The 25,382-nt window shown below is 36.4% G+C and overlaps 1 protein-coding gene across 12 annotated transcripts in view; it reads left to right on the top strand.

Annotated features, from left to right (window-relative positions):
* The window catches only part of HERC1 (HECT and RLD domain containing E3 ubiquitin protein ligase family member 1), a 183,669-nt gene that overhangs the window by 124,696 nt on the left and 33,591 nt on the right, over positions 1 to 25,382 (top strand). For 6 of the 12 annotated variants that reach the window (XM_072809039.1, XM_072809037.1, XM_072809030.1 and 3 more), the window contains exons 38-53: positions 897 to 1,672; positions 3,205 to 3,403; positions 5,658 to 5,818; positions 12,152 to 12,268; positions 12,470 to 12,701; positions 13,782 to 13,906; positions 15,086 to 15,306; positions 16,250 to 16,522; positions 17,275 to 17,323; positions 18,012 to 18,212; positions 19,057 to 19,231; positions 21,333 to 21,603; positions 21,740 to 21,953; positions 22,694 to 22,950; positions 24,033 to 24,160; positions 25,128 to 25,255. In XM_072809039.1, the coding sequence (XP_072665140.1) occupies positions 897 to 1,672; positions 3,205 to 3,403; positions 5,658 to 5,818; positions 12,152 to 12,268; positions 12,470 to 12,701; positions 13,782 to 13,906; positions 15,086 to 15,306; positions 16,250 to 16,522; positions 17,275 to 17,323; positions 18,012 to 18,212; positions 19,057 to 19,231; positions 21,333 to 21,603; positions 21,740 to 21,953; positions 22,694 to 22,950; positions 24,033 to 24,160; positions 25,128 to 25,255 (3,527 nt within the window). Of the gene's footprint in view, positions 1 to 896; positions 1,673 to 3,204; positions 3,404 to 5,657; positions 5,819 to 12,151; positions 12,269 to 12,469; positions 12,702 to 13,781; positions 13,907 to 15,085; positions 15,307 to 16,249; positions 16,523 to 17,270; positions 17,324 to 18,011; positions 18,213 to 19,056; positions 19,232 to 21,332; positions 21,604 to 21,739; positions 21,954 to 22,693; positions 22,951 to 24,032; positions 24,161 to 25,127; positions 25,256 to 25,382 lie in introns of all 12 variants that reach the window. The other 6 variants (XM_072809038.1, XM_072809035.1, XM_072809041.1 and 3 more) reach the window with 5 other exon arrangements.

Here is a 25,382-nt window from a genome sequence, read left to right as displayed (position 1 = left end):
TACATGAAAAGTATCTACCTTTTCTTTTATTCTTTGCCTTGTTTCAGAAAGGGTTTATGATGCCTTATTAAAATGTAACTATAATATAGTAAAATAAATAAAAATAAAGCAAATAAGAAAATGAAGAAAAGGGAAAATAGGATTAAGAAGGTTAAGCTAGAAGCAAGATTTAGTTTAATATGACAGATTTATGCTGCTAAATTTTATGTACTTGCTAAAGCTGTTAAAATTTTGTGTACTTAAAACATTTTTAAACTTCAGTAAATTCTTGCCAAATATTGGGAAATATGTGGTCATATTTTTACTTAAGCTACAAATTGGAAGCATTAATTAAAGACTACAAGGTATTTTTTAAAAACGAAAACAGTCTTAGAACCTCTAGAATAGGTTATAGTCATTACCCACCTAATAAATGAGATTTGTTATACAGACTTTCCAAATCTTACATCAGGAATAGGCAAACTACATCTGGCCCACCTCTTGTTTTTGTAAATAATGTTACATGGCCACACTCATTCACTTAGGTTTTCAGTGGCTGCTTTCACACTATGATGGTAGGGTTGAAAGGTTGCCGTAGAGACTATGTGGCCTGCAAGGTCTAAAATATTTACTATTTGTCTCTTTTTAGAAATTTTGCTAATTCCTACATTATAATATAGTGAATATTTTGTTTTGAAAATACATGCACATTTCATTGCTTTGCATTTAACATCACATCTCCCCATTTTCTCATAAAAGATTCATTTTTTCTCTCTGTAATGATTTCTCTAGTTTGTGTAAATTATTCTTTGTACTATGTACATGATGCATCTTATTTTGTTTACATTATTTTCTGTACCTTCCTCTTGTCTATCCCTCACTTGCTTCTTCCTGTGTCATTCTGATCTTTATTAAAGCTTCCCAACTTTTTGGTCGCCTAGTGATACTCCATTGTATAATCTGGAACCCTGTGAACCACTGCCTTTTGATGTGGCGCGATTCCGAGGCCTGACGGCTTCTGTGTTGCTGGACCTCACATATCTGACTGGTATTCATGAAGACATGGGCAAACAGAGCACCAAGCGACATGAAAAGAAACACCGACATGAGTCTGAGGAGAAAGGGGATGTTGAGCAAAAAACCGAGAGTGAGTCTGCATTAGATATGCGAGCAGGCTTAACATCTGATGATGTCAAAAGTCAGGGTACCACAGCCTCCAAATCAGAAAACGAAATAGCTTCATTTTCTTTAGATCCAGCACTGCCAAGTGTGGAATCCCAACATCAGATAACAGAAGGAAAAAGAAAAAATCATGAACACGTATCCAAAAACCATGACATAGCCCAGTCGGAAATCCGAGCAGTCCAGCTGTCCTATCTCTACCTTGGTGCTATGAAATCACTTAGTGCTCTTCTTGGCTGTAGTAAATATGCTGAGCTGTTGCTGATACCAAAAGTTCTGGCTGAAAATGGCCATAACTCAGACTGTGCAAGCTCTCCAGTTGTTCATGAAGATGTGGAGATGCGTGCAGCCTTGCAGTTCTTGATGCGACACATGGTGAAGCGAGCAGTCATGCGGTCACCTATAAAGAGAGCATTGGGATTAGCTGATCTGGAACGAGCTCAAGCCATGATCTATAAATTAGTGGTCCATGGGCTTTTGGAAGACCAGTTTGGAGGCAAAATTAAGCAAGGTATGTTATCTTTTTTTTTCTTTTATGTTGTATTTATTTATAATGTTAGATGTGATATATTCTGTAAGTGATGTATAAAAAACTTTTTTGGCCAAAGCAGTTTTCACATTGTTTTCCCTTTGTGAGGCAAACAGTTCTTTTTTGAATTTTTTATATTAATAATTATCTGTCTACTTATCTGTCTGTATCTTAAACCTATACAAGCATAGAACTTAATAATTATTAATACATTTTGTAAAACTTAACTCATGCCACAAAAGGTACTCAAATGTTTATTGATCTGATTCAAAATATATATTATTCTGATAACTTCTCAAAGACATTTTAAAGTATTACTTTCATAGATTCTGTATTGTAGGAAAAAAAAACCCTTATTTTATCCTTTATCTTCACCTTTGGGGATAATATGAATTATGAGATAAAAATGAGATATATTTAGTAAGTGTTTATTAAGTGTCTGTTATGTACCAGGTACTCTTCTTATTTCTGGGGAGCTAGGACTGAACAAAACAAAATCCTTTGCCTTTGTGGAACTTCGGTTCTTTTTTTTCTTTCTTCCCTTCCTCTGCCTCCTTCCTTCCCTTTTCCCCTGCTCCCTTTCTTCCATTTATAGCTTAGACAGTAAATATGCAGAGAGAAGTGTATGTTGTATATAAATAGGAGTATTAAGATCATGATTAGGAAGGTATGTGGCCATTTAGCAACTCTAATAGATTTAGTTATCTTTGTGGCAACTGCTATCTTTTTTTTTTTAAGATTTTATTATGGAGAAAGGAGAGTAAGTGGGGGTGGAAGGGTAGTGGGGAGGCAGAGGGAGAGGGGAAGCCAACTCCCTGCTGAGCAAGGAGCATGATGGGGGGCAGGGGGGCTTGATCTCACTAAGATCATGACCCTGAGCCAAAGTCAAGAGTTGAACACTGAACTGACTGAGCCACCCAGGCGCCCCACTGCTGTCTTGATATTATGTTTATTTGTAAGCTTCCTTACCAGATAAGAAAAATTTATAAATACTTTGTTAGCTCTTAGACATTTTAATTACTTTTTTTAAACTCTTGGAAGTAGTTTGTTTTGTGAGGCATTGCCCTGTTTAGAGCATGGGGTTTCTGTCTAGATTTTTTTGTATTTACTTGTATTATTTGTATTTACATGTCTTTATCTTTGCATGTTTAAAGACTAAAGATAGGTATCAAAATCAAAGTGCTAAGGAAACACAGTTTTAATGATTAAATATCTTTAGAGAAGCTCTAGTCAAAATCTTACAAGCAAAAGAGAATTTTTTTAAGAGAACCTTCTCTAAAAAATGAATAATTATGAAAGTTTGTTACCTTATTATCTTTAGAGTCGATAATAATGGCTACAGTAGTGAATACAAGAATGTATGTATGTATGAATATTAAAATATTCATAGAAATTGGTGCTTATGAAATATATTTAGAAACTTTCCAACTTAAAAGTTAAGAGTTTTCCATTCACATGTCACTTGTGAAGCAACAAATCCTTACTGCTTTTTAAATATTTATTGTGGTTTATAGAGATTGATCAACAAGCTGAAGAAAATGACCAAGCCCAGCAGGCACAGACGCCAGTTACCACTAGCCCATCAGCCTCAAGCACAACTTCCTTTATGAGCAGCTCATTGGAGGACACCACAACTGCGACCACTCCAGTCACTGACACAGAAACAGTACCTGCATCTGAATCCCCAGGAGTGATGCCACTTAGTCTTCTCAGGTAGGGAAGTTGACCTTTAACACCTGCCATATTGATGCCTGTGGTTCTGAACACATGATCACTCTCTTATGAATAGTGTGCCCGTCTAAAAGCATTCTAGAGCTAGAGCTAGAAGGAACTTAAGAGATCATAGAGTCAAACCCATTTTGCTGAAGTTGGGAATGTCCCTCAGAAATTTAATAACTTGCCCAAAGTCTCACGACCAGTTTAGTGGTGGTCCCAGATCTATTGCCCATGCTGCTGACAATCAGAGACTCTAGCAGTCTATCTCCTTATAATAATCTTTTTTTTTCTCCTGGCTAGGCTTTTGATTATTTTTTTCCTCAAAAAGTAAATGCTTGTATTTAATATTAGAGCCTTGAGATAGAGCTCACTTCCATGAAAATCATTTTCTCAGGTTAATTCCCTTTTAAGAATAATTTCTTAATTATATTTTTATTCTTATTGTAAGATAAGTCTACTCAAATGAAAGAACATGTCTTTGATACTCCTTCAACCAACTTTATTTTAGTAGGTTTGTATATTCCAAATGATGTTTAAGTTTCTTTTTGCTTCAGTTTGCCAGGTATATACACAAAATGAACATTTTTGAGAGAAAAATCATTAGGAAGAGACTGTTTTGTGAGCTCCCTTAACTAGGGCTTAAGTGAAATAAAGGGCAGTAGAATAGTTAGTCTCCCTTTTTCTTCTTTATTTCCCCCATTCCCTTAATTTTTTTCCCCCCATTCCCTTAATTGACAGATATTATTATTCCCAGTGTGTATACTGACAGTAGAAGAGAGAGGGGGGCTATTAGCATAATGCTTCTCATGTTTTGGTGTTCACAGGAGCCACCTGGGAGGCTTTTTAAAGCTCTGGCTGTATCACCCTGTAGTCTCATTCAGTAGGTCTGGTGGGGCACACGGTTTGCATTTGAATTAAGGGTCCCCAGTGATTCTGATGCAGTTGTCCTTAGCCCACACACTGAGAGTTACTGCTCTGGTCTTGGGCAGGAGTACTCATCCTGACAACTACCATTGCCTAGTCCTCATACATTGTAGCTCTCTCACTTGAGTAACAGTTCCAGGAGGCTTCTGTTCAAGAAAGGAGGAAAAGAGGAATAATAGGATATTCTAATATGGTTTTTAATCCTTGTTACCTTCTAAGCTGTGCAGTGTAAGGGTGGGATTCACCAGTAAAATAACATTCCCTTGTTCTCACAGGCCTTCACAGACCTTGTGACTCCTCGTTTCCTCTTAGTCTTTATTTACCTGCTGTTGGCTGGGACCATATTAGAGCTGCAGTTGTCTCTTCTTGGCTAAACATCATTTAACATTAGAAAAATCAAGGAACAATTGCCCCCTCTGTGAATATCGTTGTATCAGTTATTCAACTGGGTAGACAGTACTTTTTTTTTTTTAAGATTTTATTTATTTATTCATTATATACAGAGAGAGAGAGAGAGAGAGAGAGAGAGATACAAGCAGAGGGAGAAGCAGGCTCCATGCAGGGAGCCCGACATGGGACTCGATCCCTGGTGTTCAGGATCAGGCCCTCGGCTGAAGGTGGCGCTAAACCACTGAGCCACTGGAGCTGCCCTAGACAGTGCTTTTTTGATGCTTAAAAACTTATTAGTTTTATTGGACAAATCTCAAGAGTAAATAGTGAAGATCTTCTTGGACCTTATTTTTTAGTCATGTCTGCCTTCTCAACATGAGAGGGCTGCCTCTCTTTTGCCTTTCCCCTCTCGACAGCTGGCATTACCATTCATATGCTGTTTTCAGTTGTGTTGGGTGCCTGGGCAGTTATCTTTCCATAATTTACCTATAGACTATTGCTTTATTCATGGGAATAATTTCATGGCTAGCTAGTAAATTTATATTTGAAGTAAGTGTAAGTTAGCTATTTTAAAGTGTTTATTCTCTAACTACTGTATACCTACCAAAATACTATTGTCATCTTGGTATTATAGTAGAAGGAAAGCTCCATGAAGGCAGGGATTTGTTAAAATCATTTTGCTAATTGCTGTATTCCCCCCACCTGCTATGTTGCTGGTATTTTGCTGAACAAATAATACGGTATTACTACTTTTATAGTAAAAAGTATCCTATTAGATAATGATTATTAAAATTGTTGGGAGTCTTTCTTCCCTCTCCATTAAACTATAGCTAACTTAGATAGTTTTCCAGGTTGAATATTCTTCTGTAAGAGGACTCTGATGTATATATTATTTTCTAATTGGATTTTAATGTTAACCATTGTTGTTTTCTTAAAGGCAAATGTTTTCCAGTTACCCAACAACCACTGTACTTCCCACACGTCGTGCACAGACTCCTCCAATATCATCGTTGCCAACTTCTCCTTCTGATGAAGTAGGAAGGAGGCAAAGCTTAACTTCTCCTGATTCCCAGTCCGCAAGGCCAGCAAACCGCACAGGTGTGTGTGCTGTCATGCACTATGACACCTAAACCTCTTAGCATTCCTGATATGTGGAACTTGGTAACTTGGACATTGTATTTTGTCTTATTGAAGGAAAAAGCAGTGATTTTAATTAAGGAGGGATTTGTCTTATCAAACTAAACCGTCTTCTCTGTTTTGAAGCTGTAGATTGAATTTTGGCTACTTGGGAGAGAAATAGTGTACTCTATCTACATCAGTCATATCAGAACCTTCTTATTTTCTAACATAGGCATTTTTAGTACTGTGAATTTCCCTTAAGCATTGCTTTTTTTTTTTTTTAAAGATTTTATTTATTTATTCATGAAAGACAGAGAGAGAGAGAAGCAGAGACATAGGCAGAGGGAGAAGCAGGCTTGCCAAGGGGAGCCTGATGTAGGACTTGATCCCAGAACCCTGGGATCATGCCCTGAGCCGAAGGCAGATGCTCAACCACTGAGCCATCCAGGCGTCCCTTAAACATTGCTTTTGATGCAACCCACACATTTTGAGATACTATGTTTTCATTTTCATTCAGTTTAAAGTACTTTCTCATTTACCATGGATATCTTCTTTGACAATTTGGATCATTTGGAAGTGTTATCTTGTTTCTAAATATTTAGGAATTTTCCAGATGTCTCTCTTACTGATTTCTATTTTAATTTCATTGTTTATCAGAGAACATACCTTGTATAATTTGAATTCTTTTAAATTTGTTGAGACTTATTTTATGGCCCAGAATATGGTCTGTTTTGATAAATATTCCATGTGTACTTGGAAAAAATGTATATTATGCTGTTGTTGAGTGGAGTGTTCTGTAAATTTTTGATTAGGTCAAGGTAGTTGATTACTTTGTCCAGGTCTTCTTTGTCTTTACTGATATTTGATCTACTTACTCTAACAATTATTAATAGAGTAGTATTGAAATCTCTGACTGTAATTGTGGATTTGTTTCTTTCCCCTTTCATTTATTAGTTTTTGTTTCATGAATTTTAAAACTCTCTTTAGGTACATAAATATTTAAGATTCTTATTTCTTCTTAATGAATTGATATCTTTATCATTATGAAATGACTCTCTTTATCCCTAGTAATATTCTTTGCCCTTAAATATGCTTTATCTGATATAAATATAGCCACTTCTTATTTTTTCAAATTATTGTTCGGATGATATGTCTTCTCCCATCATTTTACCTTTAACCATTTTGTGTCTTTATATTTAAAATAGGTTTCTTAAAAGTAGCCTATTGTTGGGTCTTGCTTTTTGGGGAAGGTAGGGATCATGCTTTTTAATCCACCCTGATATCCTATGCCTTTTAATTGGTATGTTTAGACCACATTTAATGTGATAATTGGTGGTTGTGTTTAAATTTGTCATCTGTCTCTTTGTGACATCCACTTTTTTGTTCTTTTTTTCCTCTGATTCTACCTTCTTTGATTAAATTAATATTTTTATTATTTCATTTTATCTCCTTTGTTGGCTTGTTAGCTATACTTTATATGGCATTTTTAGAGTTTACTTTCAAATGTATATTATATATGTTTAATTATCATAGGCTACCTTCAAGTAATGTTATACCACTTCATGTGTATTTTTAAAAAAACCACAAAACTGACAGTGGTATGCTTTTATTTCCTTTCCTTTCTCAGTCTTTGAACTTTAATACATTGTTATTATTTTTTTAAAGATTTATTTATTTATTTTTAGAGGCTGGGTCAGGGAAGAGGGAGAGGGACAGAGGGAATCTCAAGCAGATTCCCCACTGAGCTTGGAGTCTGATGCAGGGCTTGATCTCACAACCCTGAGATCATGACCTGAGTTAAAATCAAGAATCAGACACCTAACTGACTGAGCCACCCAGCACCACTACATTGTTATTATTTTTACTGTAAATAGCCAGTCATCTCTTCAAGAGGTTTGAAAACTAAAGTATTTTATATTTACCCACATAATTACAAGTTCTGAGAGACTTTATTACTTTATGTAGATCCAGATTTTCATGTGGTATCACTTCTTTCTGCTTTCCCTTTAATATTTCTTGTAATGGTCTGCTAGTGATGGATTCTTTTGGCTCTTAAATATCTGAAAGAGTTTATTTTACCTTCATTTTTAAAAAATATTTTCACTGGGTACAGAATTCTAGATTGACAGTGTTTTCCTTTCAGTACTTTAAGATCCTCTACCATCTTGCATTGTTTCCAATGATAAGTTTTCTATCATTCAAATCTTGACATAATGTGCCTTTTTCTCTGGGTGCCTTAAATTTTTGTTTTGTTTTGTTTTGTTTTGTTTTGTTTTATCACTGGGCTTAAGCAATTTGATTGTGACCTGCCCTGATGTAGCTTTCTTCAGTTTTCTTATGCTTGGAGTTTGTCCCACAAACTGGAGATTGTCCCACAGATCACTGATGCTTTTATTTTGTAATGTCTTTTTTCTGTATGTTTCCATTTTTTGTAGTTTTTGTTGTGTCTTCTGGTCATTAATCTTTTCTTTCTTTTTTTTTTTTCATTAATCTTTTCTTTTGCAGTGTCTAATTTGCTCATAATCCCATCCAGTGTATTTTTCCATTCAGACATTGTTGTTTTCATAACTAGCAGTTCAGTGTAGGTTTTTTTTTTTTTAAATCTTTGTTTTTTTAACCTGCTTCATCTTTTCTCTGCCGTATCAAATACATGGAATAACAGTTCTCATTGTTTGAATAGATGGTCTATAAAGTATATGAACACTGAACTAGTGAAAACTGAACCATTGCTCCTAAGGAAAATACAGGGCTAGGTTTCTGTGAACTTCTGGTCACAATTTGTCAACTGATATATAACCTTGTTTTATTTGTGTTTCTACTTAAAGACATTATATTTAATATATATTGTTGATTCATTAACATTGAACTCATGACCAAGAGCACCATAACTCATGCCTGAATGAAATTTATATGACACATATATTTTCTATGTAAGGCATATTCCATACAGCCTTCTTGGACATAGAAATAAATACTAGATAGTATTTCAGCACTATGCTTGGAGGCCATTTTAAACAGTGAAATCACCAACAAAAGGCGCAAGTATATAACATGGAACACTAGGGATCCCTGGGTGGCGCAGCGGTTTGGCGCCTGCCTTTGGCCCAGGGCGCGATCCTGGAGACCCGGGATCGAATCCCACATCGGGCTCCCGGTGCATGGAGCCTGCTTCTCCCTCTGCCTGTGTCTCTGCCTCTCTCTCTCTGTAACTATCATAAATAAATAAAAATTAAAAAAAAAATAACATGGAACACTAAATAGACTATGAAAAAGAGACTTGTTTACAGTCTCTGTAAAACAAAAATGTAGAGCATCACCTGTTCTGTCTCAGCTGGGAACAAATGTATTAGGAAACGGAAATGTTTTTGTCACTGTGTGCATGTAAATGACACTGGAAGTATCATGAGTATTGATTTTGGATTTAAAAATGAACTTTAATGAGTAGATGAACTTTCAAATATGGAGCCCAGAAATAATGACCAGCAACATTACACCTGTTTTCGTATCCTTTTCTACTTATCATTTATCTAATTTCTAGGTCTGTTTCTATTGACTAGTTTTTCTACTCATTTTGAATTGTATTTTCTTGTTTTTTTTTTTATGTTTGGTGATTTTTTATTAGACACTAGACATTGTGAATTTTACCTTATTGGGGGCTGGATAGCTTGTAATTATTTAAATATATTTTAGCTTTGTTAGGATAGGATACAGTTAAATTACTTGGAAATAATTTGAATCTCTCAAGGCTTCTTTTTTAAGCTTTGTTAGGAAAGACCGGACAGCCTTTAGCTTGGCTGAATTTTTCCCCACCACTGAATCAATACCTTACTTAGTATTTTATCCAGTGACACATGTATTACTGAAGTTTTTCTTTCCAGCTTGTGGTAACAAATTCTTCCAACCTTGTGTGAGCTCCAGGGATTGTTCTGCCTGCTATTTCTGGGTGATTCTTTCCCTAGCTCTGGATAGCTGCTGCATTAGCATCAGCTGAAGACTTGAAGGAAAGAAAAAGTAAGACCCTCTGCACATTTCTGGAGTTTGCTTTCAGTGCAGCTTTCTTCTTTCCATACAGCTCTCTGCTTTCTGGTATTCTACCCTGTGAATACTAGCAACCTTGAATTCTCTACTTTTGTCTCCTCAATTCAAAGAGACTACTGAATTTAGCTTGAACTTGCCCTTCCTGAACTGCAGCTTGGAAATTCTCTCCAGGAAACAGGCTGAGTCAGTCTTACACATTGCCTAATTTGATTTCCATCTCTCAGGATCACTGTCCTATACAGCCTGTTGTCCAGTGTCTACAGACCATCATTTGATATATTTCATCTCTTCTTTTAGTTGTTAAGGTGAAGATAAATCCAGTCTGTCTTAATCCATCATGGCTAGAAGTAGAAGTCCATCAGATGTATCAGGACTAAAACCACTGTAGCAGTAGTGACTTTTTTTTTAAGATTTTATTTATTTATTCATGAGAGAGACACACACACACACAGAGAGGCAGAGACATGGGCAGAGGAGGATCAGGCTCCCTGTGCTGGGAACCTAATGTGAGACTCAATGTCAGGACCCCGGGATCACAACCTGAGCCAAAGGCAGATGCTCAACCACTGAGCCACCCAGGTGCCCCAGTAGTAACATGTTTTAAGCAAAACTGATAATTGTCACTCTCCCTGCTTCCTTCTTCTTTCCTTCCTAATTCAATTCAAAAACATTAAGGGAGCCAAGGTAGGTAGGCTTTCATGCCAACAGGATAGTGGTCCAGATTGGGAGTATCAGTCAGACTGGAGTGAAGGAAACTTTTGTCTGTGGGAGTGGCCTGGCTTAGGGTATTGGAGTCCACATAGCTCAGCACCAAGGATCAGGGCCATCCAGGGTACAGAGGGCTTCTATCAGCACTGTCCACCGAGGGGGCCCAGGAACAGTGATGCTTTAGTAGCAGTAAGCACACCAAGTGCCAAGATCCTGTATTCTTTTTACCATTCTCTACTAAAAGGGAACTCTGGTCTCCTGGCAGAAATGGTTGATTTAAGGGTTAAGTATGAGATGAACTTGGAATAGCTCGTGCCAGAAAATGATAAAGTACTCAGAATGATGGACACATGCCTCAAGGATATAGAAACCAGATTGAAGGGACTTCCAGAAGCCAAATCTGGAATGTTTGGAGCATCAAAATTGTCATAATTATAGAAACATATAATAACCCATGAATACAATGAGAATCTGTAACCCTATACTAATGGAGAAAGGAGACTGATATACCTGAAAGCAATGATAGAATTAGAAAAAAATCCTCATTTGTCAGCCATCATCATAACAATAATTAATTCAGCCAGTAAACAGTAATGGATGCTACTGAGTCTAACTTTGGTGAGGAATGGGATATTTATATATTCTCATAGTTCCTCCCAACAAATATTTATTACAAGGGGTAAGAATACTTTTATACTGCAGAAACCTGGCAGATACCACCTTAACTCAAGTGATCAAAGTTAGCATCACCAGTAATGTAACAAATTGAAATCATGTACCATCTAATAAAATGCAGTGAGTAGAAGGCAACATTGCTTTTGTGGTACCTCTGCCAAAAAGCACAACCTGGATCTAATCATGAAGAGACATCAGACAAACCCAAATTGAGAGACTTCCTATCATACAACTGGTCTGTAATCTTCAAAGTATCAAAATGATTGAAGGAGACTGAAGAGATATGAAAACTAAGTGCAAGGATGATCCTGGATTGGATCCTTTGCTGTAAATAACGTTATCAAGACTTCCGATAAAACTAGAATGGGATGATCTGGTTTAGATGTTGACATTGTTAATTTCCTGACTTTGATGGTGTGTTATGCAGAACAGTGTCCTTATTTGTAGGAGTTAATATGTTGGAGTATAAGGGAAGTTGGAGCATCATGTCTCCTACTTACTTACTTTTTAGTGGTTCAGTGGTAAAAGAATTCTTTTGTACTATGCTTGCAAATTTCTGTTGTTTGAAATTTTTTAAGTAAGAAAGTATTTCAAAATAAATATTTAACATTTTTAGCAGTTTTATTTTGTTAGCTTTATGAAAAACCTTAAAAAGTTGTAACATAATCATATTAGCTCTAACTTAATCACAGGTTAATCATGGCCTGAACAGAAATCAACAGTTGGACACTTAACTGACTAAGCCACCCAAATACCCAACAAATTTTTAATAGGAAAAAAATTTCATTAAATTTGGACAGTATTAAGAAATTGGGTACTTACATAAGTATAAGGACACTTTTTACTCATGATATGTAGTGATACAGGCTTTTATTCTCTCTTTTGTCTCAGCCTTGTCAGACCCCAGCAGTAGACTTTCAACTTCTCCACCTCCTCCAGCAATTGCAGTACCCTTGCTGGAAATGGGGTTCTCCCTCCGGCAGATTGCCAAAGCCATGGAAGCCACAGGTAGGATAAGTTTTTACATATCAGTATATGTGGATGTGAGAAGCCTGATATTATTGAGGGTGATAATATTTTTTAAGAGATCATAAAACTTTTTAGCAGCAGATTCAGTTACAGGGACATCATAGCAGACACTGTTAAAGTGATACCATGAATAACTAATTATGTTGCTTCAAATCATACTTTGGTCTTTCTCCTGTTCAGGTGCTCGAGGAGAGGCTGATGCCCAGAACATCACTGTCCTTGCCATGTGGATGATAGAGCACCCTGGGCATGAGGATGAGGAGGAGCCCCAGTCAGGTAGCACAGCAGACTCAAGGCACGGAGCAGCAGTCCTAGGCAGTGGTGGGAAGTCAAATGAGCCCTGTTATTTGCAGTCACCAGGAGACATACCATCAGCTGATGCTGCTGAAATGGAAGAAGGCTTTAGTGAAAGGTGAGCATTCCAATTTCTGTATTTCTGTTTTATGTGGTATAAATGGTGCTTCCAAAGGTCCCATTTTTTCCCCTTCATAGATGCTTCTAATGGTGTGTAAAGTTGATAACTAGACATAAATGTAAAGATGGATGTTTGAAGGGTGCCCAAGTGGCTCATTTGGTTAAACATCTGCCTTCAGTTCAGGTCATGATCCCAGGGTACTGGGATCAGGCTCCTTGATTAACGTGTTAAGGGACCTGCTTCTCCCTCTCCCTCTGTCTGCCACTCCCCCAATTGGACATTGGTTTAATGCAGTCTGTAGAAATAGACTTTTAAATCTTTTCTTAATATAGATTTATATTTTCATCTCTTATTTATTAGTCTTTAATATCCAGTACAATACACTATTTTTTAAATTGTAAATAGAATTCTGTGATAATGCATAGCCTAAGATGAGATGTACTAAAATACAGTTTTTAACTAAAATCTTTCCCCTTTAGTACTTCTTACAACTTTGTCTTCATTCTTCATTGTAGCCCATAAAGTCATTGGTTAACAAGCCTTGTATCTTCTGTAATAGGCAGTCTTTTTCTGACAGACTCAGGGGATATTTGCATAAGTTATTTTGAAATATGTTTCTCGGAGGCAGGAATTCTCAATCATTTCAAATTTTAAATATTTGATCATTTAGAATTTAGTTAAGACTATTGATTTTTATTTGGATTTGAACATACAGTAGGCATCATTTCCTTGTTGGCATAATTTAAAATCAAATAGGGGCGCCTGGCTGGCTCAATCAGTGGAGCATATAACTCTTGATCTTGGGGTCATGAGTTCAAGTTTTATATTGGGCATACAGCCTATTTAAAAAAATTTTAAAAAGTTTAAAAAATAGATAAAATTACTGCTTAGGGCAATATGACATTTATATTTTAGGAGCTTTACCAAGGACAAATATGTTTGTTTTTTTGTAAATATATTCTATTCTTGGTAATATTTGGAGGACAAAGCAATACCATAAGCCAGCTTGTGCCTGTGCTTTCCATTTATATTTATAGTACTTACAAATTTGTGTTGCTTTCTAATTTGCACTTGTAGCCCTGATAATCTGGACCATACAGAGAATGCAGCTTCTGGAAGTGGACCGCCAGCTAGGGGTCGCTCAGCTGTAACAAGAAGGCACAAGTTTGATTTAGCTGCTCGCACATTGCTAGCAAGAGCAGGTAATTAATGTTTCACATCCTTCTGTTGCTAGAAGTCATATAGTTTGTCTTTTAAGGTCAGTGTGAAAGCAACATTAAAGAAGTTATAAACTAATCCTACTAAGCACTCAATTCCTCCACAATAACAGAGCAACTTTTTGCATTTTTCTACCTATTTACATAATTTTGCAAAGAAATCACAGCATATGTTTATAGATTTATTTTTAAGCTTCCTCTGGGTACAAAAGTCTATACTGGTTACTTGTAAATACTGAGATTTTTTGTAAATACTCTCTTTGCCGTCAAGCAATTTATACTTTAAAAAGTGAAGATGCATGTTTAAAATTTAACATTAATAGTGAGAAGGAACTGAAAAGGACACTGTGCCAAAGTAGGCACGGGATTTTCTGATGTGCTCAGGGCCTTAGGGCTAGTCTACTAGGTAAGGCCCTCAATAAGCAAAAAGAAATTCCATTGTTACTTTAGTAAAATACTTCCAGGATTATGCTCTAGATGTATGAAGTGTAATTTATAGGGAACATATTTTCCAAAATAATTTTTCAATTATTTATGGCAACAGAGGAGTTGAGACTGAGCTAGAAAATATAGAATCTACAGTTAATATATAATGAAAGGGACTAATTTAAAAAAAAAAAAAAAACCTAAAAGAATAATAAACAGGGATCCCTGGGTGGCGCAGCGGTTTAGCGCCTGCCTTTGGCCCAGGGCGCGATCCTGGAGACCAGGATCGAATCCCACGTCGGGCTCCTGGTGCATGGAGCCTGCTTCTCCCTCTGCCTGTGTCTCTGCCTCTCTCTCTCTCTCTCTCTGTGACTATCATAAATAAATAAAAATTAAAAAAAAAGAATAATAAACAGCCCATATTTATGAGTGTTTTTCTGTATTACATTATAAAGAATTTTACATGGATTATTTTATTTAAACCTATTAACAGCCCTTTGAGGTATGAGTGCTCTTACCCATTTTACAGAAGAGGAAACACATGTGATAGGTAAAATTTTATGTTTATGGTTGGAGTCCAGTAAATCAGCTGAGCTAGGCTCTTACCTGCGTGTATGGCAGTTAAGAACTGGCAAAATAAAAAAAAATAAAATAAAATAAAAAAAAAAGAAGAACTGGCGGAATATTCAGAATTACTTTATACATGCAAATAAAATGCCTTTTTTGTTTTGTTCTGAGCGGGGTTATACCGCTCTGTGCAGGCCCACAGGAATCAAAGTCGGAGAGAAGGAATATCTTTGCAGCAAGACCCAGGGGCGTTGTATGACTTTAATTTAGATGAGGAATTGGAAATTGATCTTGATGATGAAGCGATGGAAGCTATGTTTGGACAAGACCTGACCAGTGACAATGATATTCTGGGAATGTGGATCCCAGAGGTACTGGATTGGCCTACCTGGGTGTGTGTGATTGCAGCGGGGGCTGCTCTGACTTATTTTCCTGCCCTCCTGTTCATACAGCTTATTAACAATAGCCTTGCCTAGAGTTGTTACACTCTGAAAAGTCTTACATCTCATCTAAAGTTTGGGGCTCTAACACTTGAAGTTACTTTGATATCTACAAACTACTAAGAAAAAAATCTCTCTTGCTTTCTCTGTGCGATTTTATTGCTTCTCTCCCCAGACTAGATGGATAGAGCCATATTATGGTAATATTTGATTTTAATATCAGAAGTACATTACACCAGGTCCTAGTCAGCTCTGCTGGGTATAGAACATGGCTGCTGTGCTCGACTTGCTATCTGAATGCATGCTCTTCTCCTTCATAGGTTCCATTTAATCACTATAATGCCTCATTCTAAGAACCAGTACCACCTAGGTTTTATAACTTACCTCCCTCCAGGGGCAGGGTACATGGTGGGTTTGTATGTTTTCATTGTTTAGCATTATGCTTTGGTAGCAGGGAGACTGAAAACGTCATGAATCTAGGTCTTACAGAAAGGAGCACCTACTATATTAAGTTAATAAGATAAATGAATCCAAATCCCTTCTTAGAAATTCAGGTAATAGATATGCATGTTATGACCAGATGAAAGGTAGTTTTACTAGAAGGATTTTTTTAAAAGTCATTTGAGATAGGGCTAAATGTCATTTTTATTAACTCTTCTTCGTAGGATAGTGAGTTACCTTTATTATAACTTATTAGATTGAGAAAGGGCAAAGAATACCTTCAGATCATGAGATCTAAATTCTGATTTGCAAGGAATTTGTTGTGTAACATTAATGAACATCCTGCAAAAATTCCAGCATATGTAAACAAAAGTCATTGCTATATAAATATATATTTTCCTCTTCTTAATTTTATGTTAAATTGACTAATAATTTGATATGAAATTTTGTGCAGCATGTTTGTGAGTCTGAAGACAGGGAAGAAGTGGTGGTGTGTGAACTATGTGAATGCAGCGTCGTCAGCTTCAATCAGCACATGAAGAGAAACCACCCTGGCTGTGGGCGCAGTGCAAACCGCCAGGGCTATCGCAGCAATGGCTCCTACGTGGATGGCTGGTTTGGTGGTGAATGTGGGAGTGGAAATCCATACTACCTGCTCTGTGGCAGCTGCAGGGAAAAGTACTTAGCCCTGAAGACCAAATCTAAGACAACAAGTTCTGAAAGGTACCTTGAAATTGTATAGCTATTGAAGCCCTCTATATGAAGAGTATAAACTATATCTCATTAAGACATGGAAATCACAGCTTTTTTAATGTGAGGAGTTACGCTTAACCTTTCCTAAATCCCATGATTACTGAACCCAGGATGGGAAGGGTAGAAGAGGTTTAGGAATTCATGTTTTGTCAGAATTGGGAGTCTGTAGCCTAGCAGCAGTTGCTGGGAACAGATTCTTCACTGGAGTTTGCTTCTGTTAATCTTTGACTTGTTGGGAAGCTCTGGGCAGAGTCTTTGCCTTAACCTTCAGGAGCTTCTTGTCAGCTTTTCTCATTGGTGTTTTTTACCCTGTTTTTGACCTCTTAATTAAAATCTTTTTATTGATGAAAAAATAGTTTAGATTAAATGAGCTTCCATGAAAATATTACTTCTTTATATCCTTGAATAGCAAGTAATATATAGTGAGTAGGGTTTTTGCCCTTATTGTCAACTCTTAAAATCTTTAAGGCGTTCTGGAATAGGTTTTGATTAAGAGTTGTTGTAGGTGACCCAGAAACCTCCTCAGAAATTTGGTAAAATAGTCCTTGGTTTTTGTAAGCATGTGTGTACCTACCAGTAGTTTTCATTAGCTCCTAACATGAAACACTTTTATTTTGTGTTGCTTTATTAATGACCTTTTAAAATGTTCTAATGCTTTAATTTGCATTTTTGGGTACTAACTGTTTTGTATAAAAATACAATGTTCTTCATGTTTGGTGCAGGTACAAGGGACAAGCTCCAGATCTAATTGGCAAGCAGGACAGTGTGTATGAAGGTAGTTGTTTTGAGAGCGTCTTTATTTTACATGTATTTTTATATATACCTTCTGCTTTAACATCTGTTACTAAAATTTACCTTTATGTGTGTTTATATTTAGGTACATGTTAACTTAAAGTTTTCTCTAAAAAGCTCAAGGGTAGTTTGAAAGCAATAGCCCTAGTTCTAAAAACTAAAGGAAAATACTAGGTTCAAACACTAGCTTGACCACAGAATGTTAATTTCCGCATGGCATTTTATTTTTCGAAGTTGGAGAAGTATGTCGTACATTTTGAATTTCCATCATAATTAAAGAAAGTAAAAGATAAAAAGTTGAAAGCAGCATGAATTTATCTGGAGCATTCATTTACTTGAAATAACTAATTCTCTAATGATTATAGACAGGATTAAGAACTCTTTGTTGGCCCCATAACGACAGCTTTTATTAGTTGAAATCTCCATTACCAGCTATAACATTTGCTGTTGCTTTAAGTGGGTTTGATTGCTCTGACTCCCTTTCCCTTAGACTCTCACTATGCCTCAGGAGTGCAGTTTAGTTGGGTCATGAGGAGACAGTGCCATAGTTTATTTTGTGGGCACTGGGCTTTCCATCCATCTGCATTTTAGACATATGTCAGTAACCATTGCCAGCAGAGTTATGTCATGTTTATATTCACACACCATACATTTATTTATTTAAATTCCAGAAGACTGGGACATGTTGGATGTTGATGAGGATGAAAAGCTAACAGGTGAAGAAGAATTTGAATTACTTGCTGGACCACTTGGTTTAAATGATCGGCGCATTGTACCAGAACCAGTTCAGTTCCCTGACAGTGATCCTTTGGGAGCATCAGTAGCGATGGTAACAGCTACCAACAGTATGGAAGAGACTCTCATGCAGATAGGTAAACTGAAATGCTAATTGGCATGGATTTTATACAGTCTGTATTAATTTGTTTCTTAGACTAGGTAAATAATCACATTGTTCCACCCCAACAAGTATCTTGGCCAGTTGTTTTAACATTTTGAAGGTATAATGTATTTTTTTATTTTTTTGTTTTTATGAAATACTGAAGTGATAGAAAACTTATAAAGTATATGAATACAATTCTTTTTTTGACTTTGTGATGAGGGAATCCTAGAGCTGACAAAAAACAATTTTTCAGTCTTTTGTGTGTGTGTGTGTGAGAGAGAGAAAGAGAGAGAGTGTATGGGAAACTTTTGCTATTGGGAATATAAAATAATTAGTTTTGGTGACTCAGCCCTTTCTGTTATACTCAAAGCATATTTTATTTTTATTTATCTTTTTTAAACAAATTTTATTTTATTTTTATTTTTTTTAAAGATTTTATTTATTTATTCATGAGACACAGAGAGACAGAGACACAGGCAGAGGGAGAAGCAGGCTCTGTGCAGGGAACCCGATGTGGGACTTGATCCCGGGACTCCAGGATCACACCCTGGGCTGAAGGCGGCGCTAAACCGCTGAGCCACCTGGGCTGCCCTAAAAGCATATTTTAAAAACTACGTATTTCGGTATTTGTTAGTATCAGTAGAAATGAAACAGCAAAAAATAAATAAAACCAAAAAGATCCCCCACATATGTAATAGATTGTTGTCTTAGAAATATCTATTTCTCCCAAGGACTTTTCTATGTAACAAAGTCCAGATGAGCAAAATGCATTGGTTTGCAGCCTGGAACTTCGATAGAATGGAAAATTTTTTCAGTAGTCGGGATATGTTTTTCAGGTTGCCATGGCTCTGTAGAAAAGAGTTCCTCTGGAAGAATAACACTGGGTGAGCAGGCAGCTGCCTTAGCAAACCCTCATGACCGGGTGGTGGCTTTAAGGAGAGTGACTGCTGCTGCTCAGGTTCTTCTGGCAAGAACCATGGTAATGAGAGCACTGTCTCTTCTCTCCGTCAGGTGAGTATTATTTAGTGTCAAATGATGCTGTTAGTTTCTAGAGTCTGGAATTATTTAGGAGGATGAGATAGAATTTTTAGAACCTTGAATATCTACTGTTGAATGAAAGAAGCTAGACATAGTTATCATTGTTATTCATCCAGTCCATCAATAAATAACTTAGCTCTTTTTGGTAGAAAATAACAGTACTATAATAGCTGAGTAAACTGCAAACATTTTTTATTATCTGAAATGGGAAACTAAGCCTGTCAGTGCATTTGGTGCAAGATAAAATAAAAGGTTGAGTACATTTTTCTGCAAAATTGACCAACTAGGTAGCTACTTCAACCTGCAGATTCCATCATGGAGATTCCTTCCATGTTCATGCCATGATATGTTGTATTTAAAAAGGAAGGAAGTCAAGAATACCTAAAAGGCATCTATTTAAGAAGTGGTTAAGCACTTCTTATAGGTATAAAACAGTAAATCAGTGAAGAGAGAAGAACCCTAAAGAAAGACTCAAAATAAAATTTGGATGGGTCTCTGGTATTGGCTCAAGAATAGGTAGTTTAGACAGTGGAAGAGAACAGAATTTAGAAACTGACCCACATATATAGATAAGCACATGATTTACAATTGGATTTATGACAGTGTTTTTTTTGCAGAACAATGAGGAAAAGATGTCTACAATGACTTGGACTAGGTCAGATGGTTTATTCACATAGTAAAAAGTGAGCCTTGGCCTCAACCTCACACTAGATAAAACAAATGTTTCCAAGTGGCTCTTAGACCTAAATGTGAAAGAGAACTCGTAATGTTTCTATAAGGTAGAAAGAATTTATTCTTGGTCTTGGGATAGGCAGCGTTTTCTTAAGCAAGTCACAAAAAGCATGCATCATAAAGAAAAAGAGTGATAAATTGGACTACATTGAAAAAGAACTTCTGTTCGGCAAAAGTCATTAAGAAAATAAAAAGTCAGAAAGTAAACAAACCACTGAATGGGAGAAAAATTAACATTGTGTAACCAATAGAATATGTAAGGAATTCCTATTAATCCATAAGAAAAAGAGACAACCCAAAAGAAAAATGGAGAAAATGCAAAATAATATGAAATGATCTCCAAATGGCCAGTGAACATGAAAAATTGGGTGTTCAACCTCATTAGTCTTCAGAGAAATGAAAATGAAAACCCAGTGAGATATTAACACACACCCATCAGAATGGCTAAAATTTAAGGGGGGAGGGGATGTGAGCAGGAGGATGTGGAACACCTAGAACCACCATACACTGCCAGTGAGAAAATCATACAGCTACTTTGGAAAACTCTTTAATAGTATCAACTAAAGGGGTATATTAACATACTCTGTGACCTAGAAAGCTACTCCTAGGTATATATATATTCAACAGAAATCCTTATATATGTGCACCCAAAGACATAGGCAAGAACATTCTCATGGCAGTGCTGTTCAGAATAACTAGTCCCATGCTGGAAACCACCTAATTGTCATCTGTATGGATAAATGAATGGTGGTAGATTTTATTAATATGTCAGTGAAAATGAGTATCTGCTACTATAATGCAACAACGCGGATGAGTCTTACAAGCATAGTGCTGAACAAAAGAAGCCAGACACAAAAGAATACAGACTTTATTGTTATATAAAGTTCAAAACAGGCAAAACTGATTTATGACTTTATAAGTCAGTGATACTGGTTACTTTTAAGGGGCTAGTGACTGAGAAAGGCCCAAGCAGTCAGGCTTCTGAGGTGTTGGTAATGTTCTGTTTCTTGATCTGGGTGGGAAATGATTACATGAGATTGCCCAGTTTGTGAAATTCATCATTTGTGAACTTTCCTGTACATTATACTTTGGTAATTCAGTTATACTTCAATATATTAAATCAAAATAAAATATTAAAATTTAAAAAGTTTCAGTAATAGTTTCCAGCTTACTTAAAATTTTTCAACTTCATATATATATGAACTTCATATATATAACTAGTGAAATTGCAACTTACCTTTTATTTTGGTTGCTTGTACTTTGGATGATATGTGGGGCTCCACATGGTCCCGTCAGAAATCTGTTTTCTTTATCCATCTGAAGTGTGTTTCTTTCCTGGCAGTGGTTCCAGTTGTAGCCTGGCTGCTGGTCTTGAGTCTCTGGGGCTTACAGATATCCGAACACTGGTTCGGTTAATGTGCTTGGCCGCCGCAGGGAGAGCTGGCCTCTCTACCAGCCCTTCTGCCATGGCAAGCACCTCAGAACGCTCACGAGGTGGGCATAGCAAGGCCAGTAAGCCCATCTCTTGCCTGGCTTATCTGAGCACAGCAGTGGGATGTCTGGCATCAAACACTCCTAGTGCTGCAAAACTCCTGGTGCAGTTGTGTACACAGGTAAGCTAGTTTTTGGTGCTTTTCTTGTTGAGTGGTTTATTTCCAACCAATTCTTAAACAGCCTTTTGGAGTGAAATCATTCTGTTCCAAAATTATATGTAAAAATTAAATATGTTTGTTCTAATTGCCTCTTCAGAACTTGATTTCTGCTGCAACAGGTGTAAATCTAACCACGGTCGATGATCCAATTCAGCGAAAGTTTCTACCCAGCTTTCTCCGAGGAATTGCTGAAGAGAATAAGCTTGTGACCTCCCCAAACTTTGTAGTAACTCAGGCCCTTGTGGCATTACTAGCAGACAAGGGGGCCAAACTGAGACCTAACTATGATAAGTCAGAAGTTGAAAAAAAAGGTAAGCTTCATACCATTTACCATTTAAATTTATAGTCTTGTAACCAATTTGATTCATACATTTTAAAACTGTCTTAGAGTTGTTGTAAGTGATGAATTACATAGCATTGTGTATACTTCTTAAGTTCAGATCATAAAAGAAGTGCATGATCCTTTTTCATTGTGTATGGAAACAAATATTAGAAAATGTACCAAATTTGTCTGGTTTGATTAGATTATTCTATTAGACTATGGTTTGAGTCACTAATAGATAATAATCCTGTTTAGTTTCCTTAGTAAAACCTAGATAAAGTTAGTGCTATATTTCTATTTGTCATAAAATGGTTATGGTTTGAAGGGACTCTTTAATCACTATTGTCTACCCTTCTCTTCATCAGGACCATTTGGCCAAGATAGATGGGCTTTTGGATCTATTAGCTCAGGCCCTTGACTGGTTGTTATGATCACTTTTGAGCAGCAAAAGCCAAACTTTTACTTTTTAGGGTATGCTGCCTCTGCCCTGGCCTTAAGATTATTTCTGCTGCATTCTCAGTCTGTGTGTCCTTAGAGATATGTATTTTCAGTGAATCAGATTTACTATAGAATGTTATATAAGATAAATGCTTATACTTTGTTATGTATATTTTAGTAAATGATTGCTTGCAAAAGTGCTAATTCTTAAAAGATATGGGTTAACCCATTTTTTTTGTTTACCACTACCAGCTCTTACCTGGGCATCATTTCATTGTTTTGTTTAAGCAGGTTTAACTGCCCAATTGTATGCCCATCCTTCCTATGATCCTTCTGCTGTAGGCCCTCTGGAGCTGGCTAATGCCCTGGCAGCCTGCTGCCTCTCCTCCAGGCTGTCCTCACAGCATAGGCAATGGGCTGCTCAACAGCTTGTGCGCACTCTTGCTGCGCATGACCGCGACAATCAAACTACTCCCCAAACACTCGCCGATATGGGAGGAGATCTCAGAAAATGCTCCTTTATCAAGTTGGAGGCTCATCAGAACAGGGTATGTATTTTGAGCCCTTGAAATCTGTTAATCACTTTATGTTAAGATAAAATAGTTTCTGCTCTTCTTAAAGAGCTCACAGTTCAGATCTTAGCCTTTCTCTCTGTGTCTGTCTCTCACAGACACACACACACTCTTATCAATACTTGTCTAGTAGCTACCAGCTCTCCTTTCTCTATGTTGGGTTGACATAATAGTATACAAATAGAAAAACCAGATAAGGGATGAGAAAAAACCAAGGGAATTGCCTCACAAAAGATGAAGGCTTATACATGCAAAGTGGAAAAGAAATTGTCCGCACTATTTTAATCTAACTCACTAGACTCCTGAGCATTGACAAGGGCAATTTAGGAAATGAAGACTGACCTCCATTATTTACCAATTAAAAGTCACCTCTTAGTCTGTTATGTTTATTTGGTAGAACACTTAAATACATTGAAGTATTTATACTTTATTGATTTAAATAAATATGTTTAGTAAAGATTCTAACAGTATCTTCAGTAACTCAAATGAGTTTGGGCGTAGTACTTTAAAGCCATACAAATAGATGTATGTTTACATGCCAATTAGAGAAGAGTGAGATCATGTATATTAGGTTATAACATGAATGTTCTTCTTTTACAATTTCCTCAGATTTTTAAAAAATTTGATAGAGGATGACAATCATTTAAATAAAAACTTAAAATTGTTGGACTTTTTCAGAACGAAATCTTGCCATTTGCAACAACATGGATGGAGCTAGAGAGTATAATGCTAAGCGAAATAAATAGTGAAAGACAAATACCATGATTTCACTCATTTGTGGAATTTTAGAAACAAATGAACAAAGGGATAAGGAAGAGACAGGCCAAAAAAACAGGCTCCTAGCTACAGAAAACAAACAGAGGGTTCCAGAAGAGAGGTGAATAGAGTATAAGTGAAATAGGTAATAGGGATTAACTTATGATGTTGGGCACTGAGTAATGTACATAATTGTTACATCACTATATTGTACATCTCAAACTAATATAACACTATATAGTAACTATCCTGGAATTAAAAACTGAATTAAAAAAATTGTTGGACTTTTTAAACTTTTACAGGTAATGACTTGTGTTTGGTGTAATAAAAAAGGACTCTTGGCAACAAGTGGGAATGATGGTACCATCCGAGTGTGGAATGTTACTAAGAAGCAATATTCACTGCAACAAACCTGTGTGTTCAATAGATTGTGAGTACTAACATCTGCTCTTCTGGTATAATGTTTAAAATAAGAGAATCCTGGGATCGCTGGGTGGCGCAGCGGTTTAGCGCCTGCCTTTGGCCCAGGGTGCGATCCTGGAGACCCAGGATCGAATCCACGTCGGGCTCCTGGTGCATGAAGCCTTCTTCTCCCTCTGCCTATGTCTCTGCCTCTCTCTCTCTCTGTGTGACTATCATAAATAAATAAATAAATTAATTAATTAATTAATTAATTAATTAATTTAAAAAAAAAAGAATTTGCTTTAAAATAAGAATCCTGACGTGCTTCATTTTGGTCATGTTAACATAATCAAATTGTTACTAAAAATTTTTTACCATTTTTCTTATACAATAGTCTTACTATATATCTTCAATGTATGTTTTTAAATTTCCAGGATAGTAATTAAGAAAATAAAAAATTTAACTATCAATATCTGGACTTAGAATTAAATCAAGGTCTACTGTGCTAGCATAATAAATGTTAAGCTCTACAAACAATAGCCTAATTTTCCATTATTCTTTAAGGATTATTTAGGAATTAAATTAATATTTCCTCTGTAGCAGAGTATAGCAGTTTTTATAGTTTTATAGCTAGCTGTAGGTATTTCTTTTCTGAGAACTTTCCTAGGGATTAGGCAAACAAGAGTCAGTGTGTTCTGAATAATACCCAGATACACAACCCATGCAAAATCAGAATGTCTTTGTTGACAAAATAGGTACTACATTAAATGTGAAGCCTAAGCATCACTCCTTTTATAAATCTACATTTTTCACAGCATGACAAATATGAACGAATATGTGATTGTCAAATTGCTGCTCGCCAAGCCTTCAAAATGAAAGAATCTGTATCATATACTCTAGTCCATCAGAAACCTTTATTTTATTTTAAGATTTGGGGTTTAGTATATTTTTGGATGATGAGGATTAGAATTCCATACATGTCTCTTATATTTTAGAGAAGGAGATGCTGAGGAAAGCCTGGGGTCACCCAGTGATCCAAGTTTCTCACCTGTTTCCTGGAGTATCAGTGGCAAATACCTAGCTGGGGCCTTGGAAAAGATGGTGAATATTTGGCAAGTTAATGGTAAGTACCCTGCCAATACTAGCAAACTACTGAAGGTACTTTTTAAGCCTTTTTCTTAGCTTTCTGAGTCCAAACACTGGCTTCCTTTCATCCTAAAACTTACAATCTATTCATCAGCTTTGTAGAT

This window comes from Canis lupus, chromosome 32 (assembly GCF_048164855.1).
Source record: "Canis lupus baileyi chromosome 32, mCanLup2.hap1, whole genome shotgun sequence".
In the NCBI taxonomy this organism is placed as follows: domain Eukaryota; kingdom Metazoa; phylum Chordata; class Mammalia; order Carnivora; family Canidae; genus Canis; species Canis lupus.
This window is presented reverse-complemented; position numbering and strand designations above follow the sequence as displayed.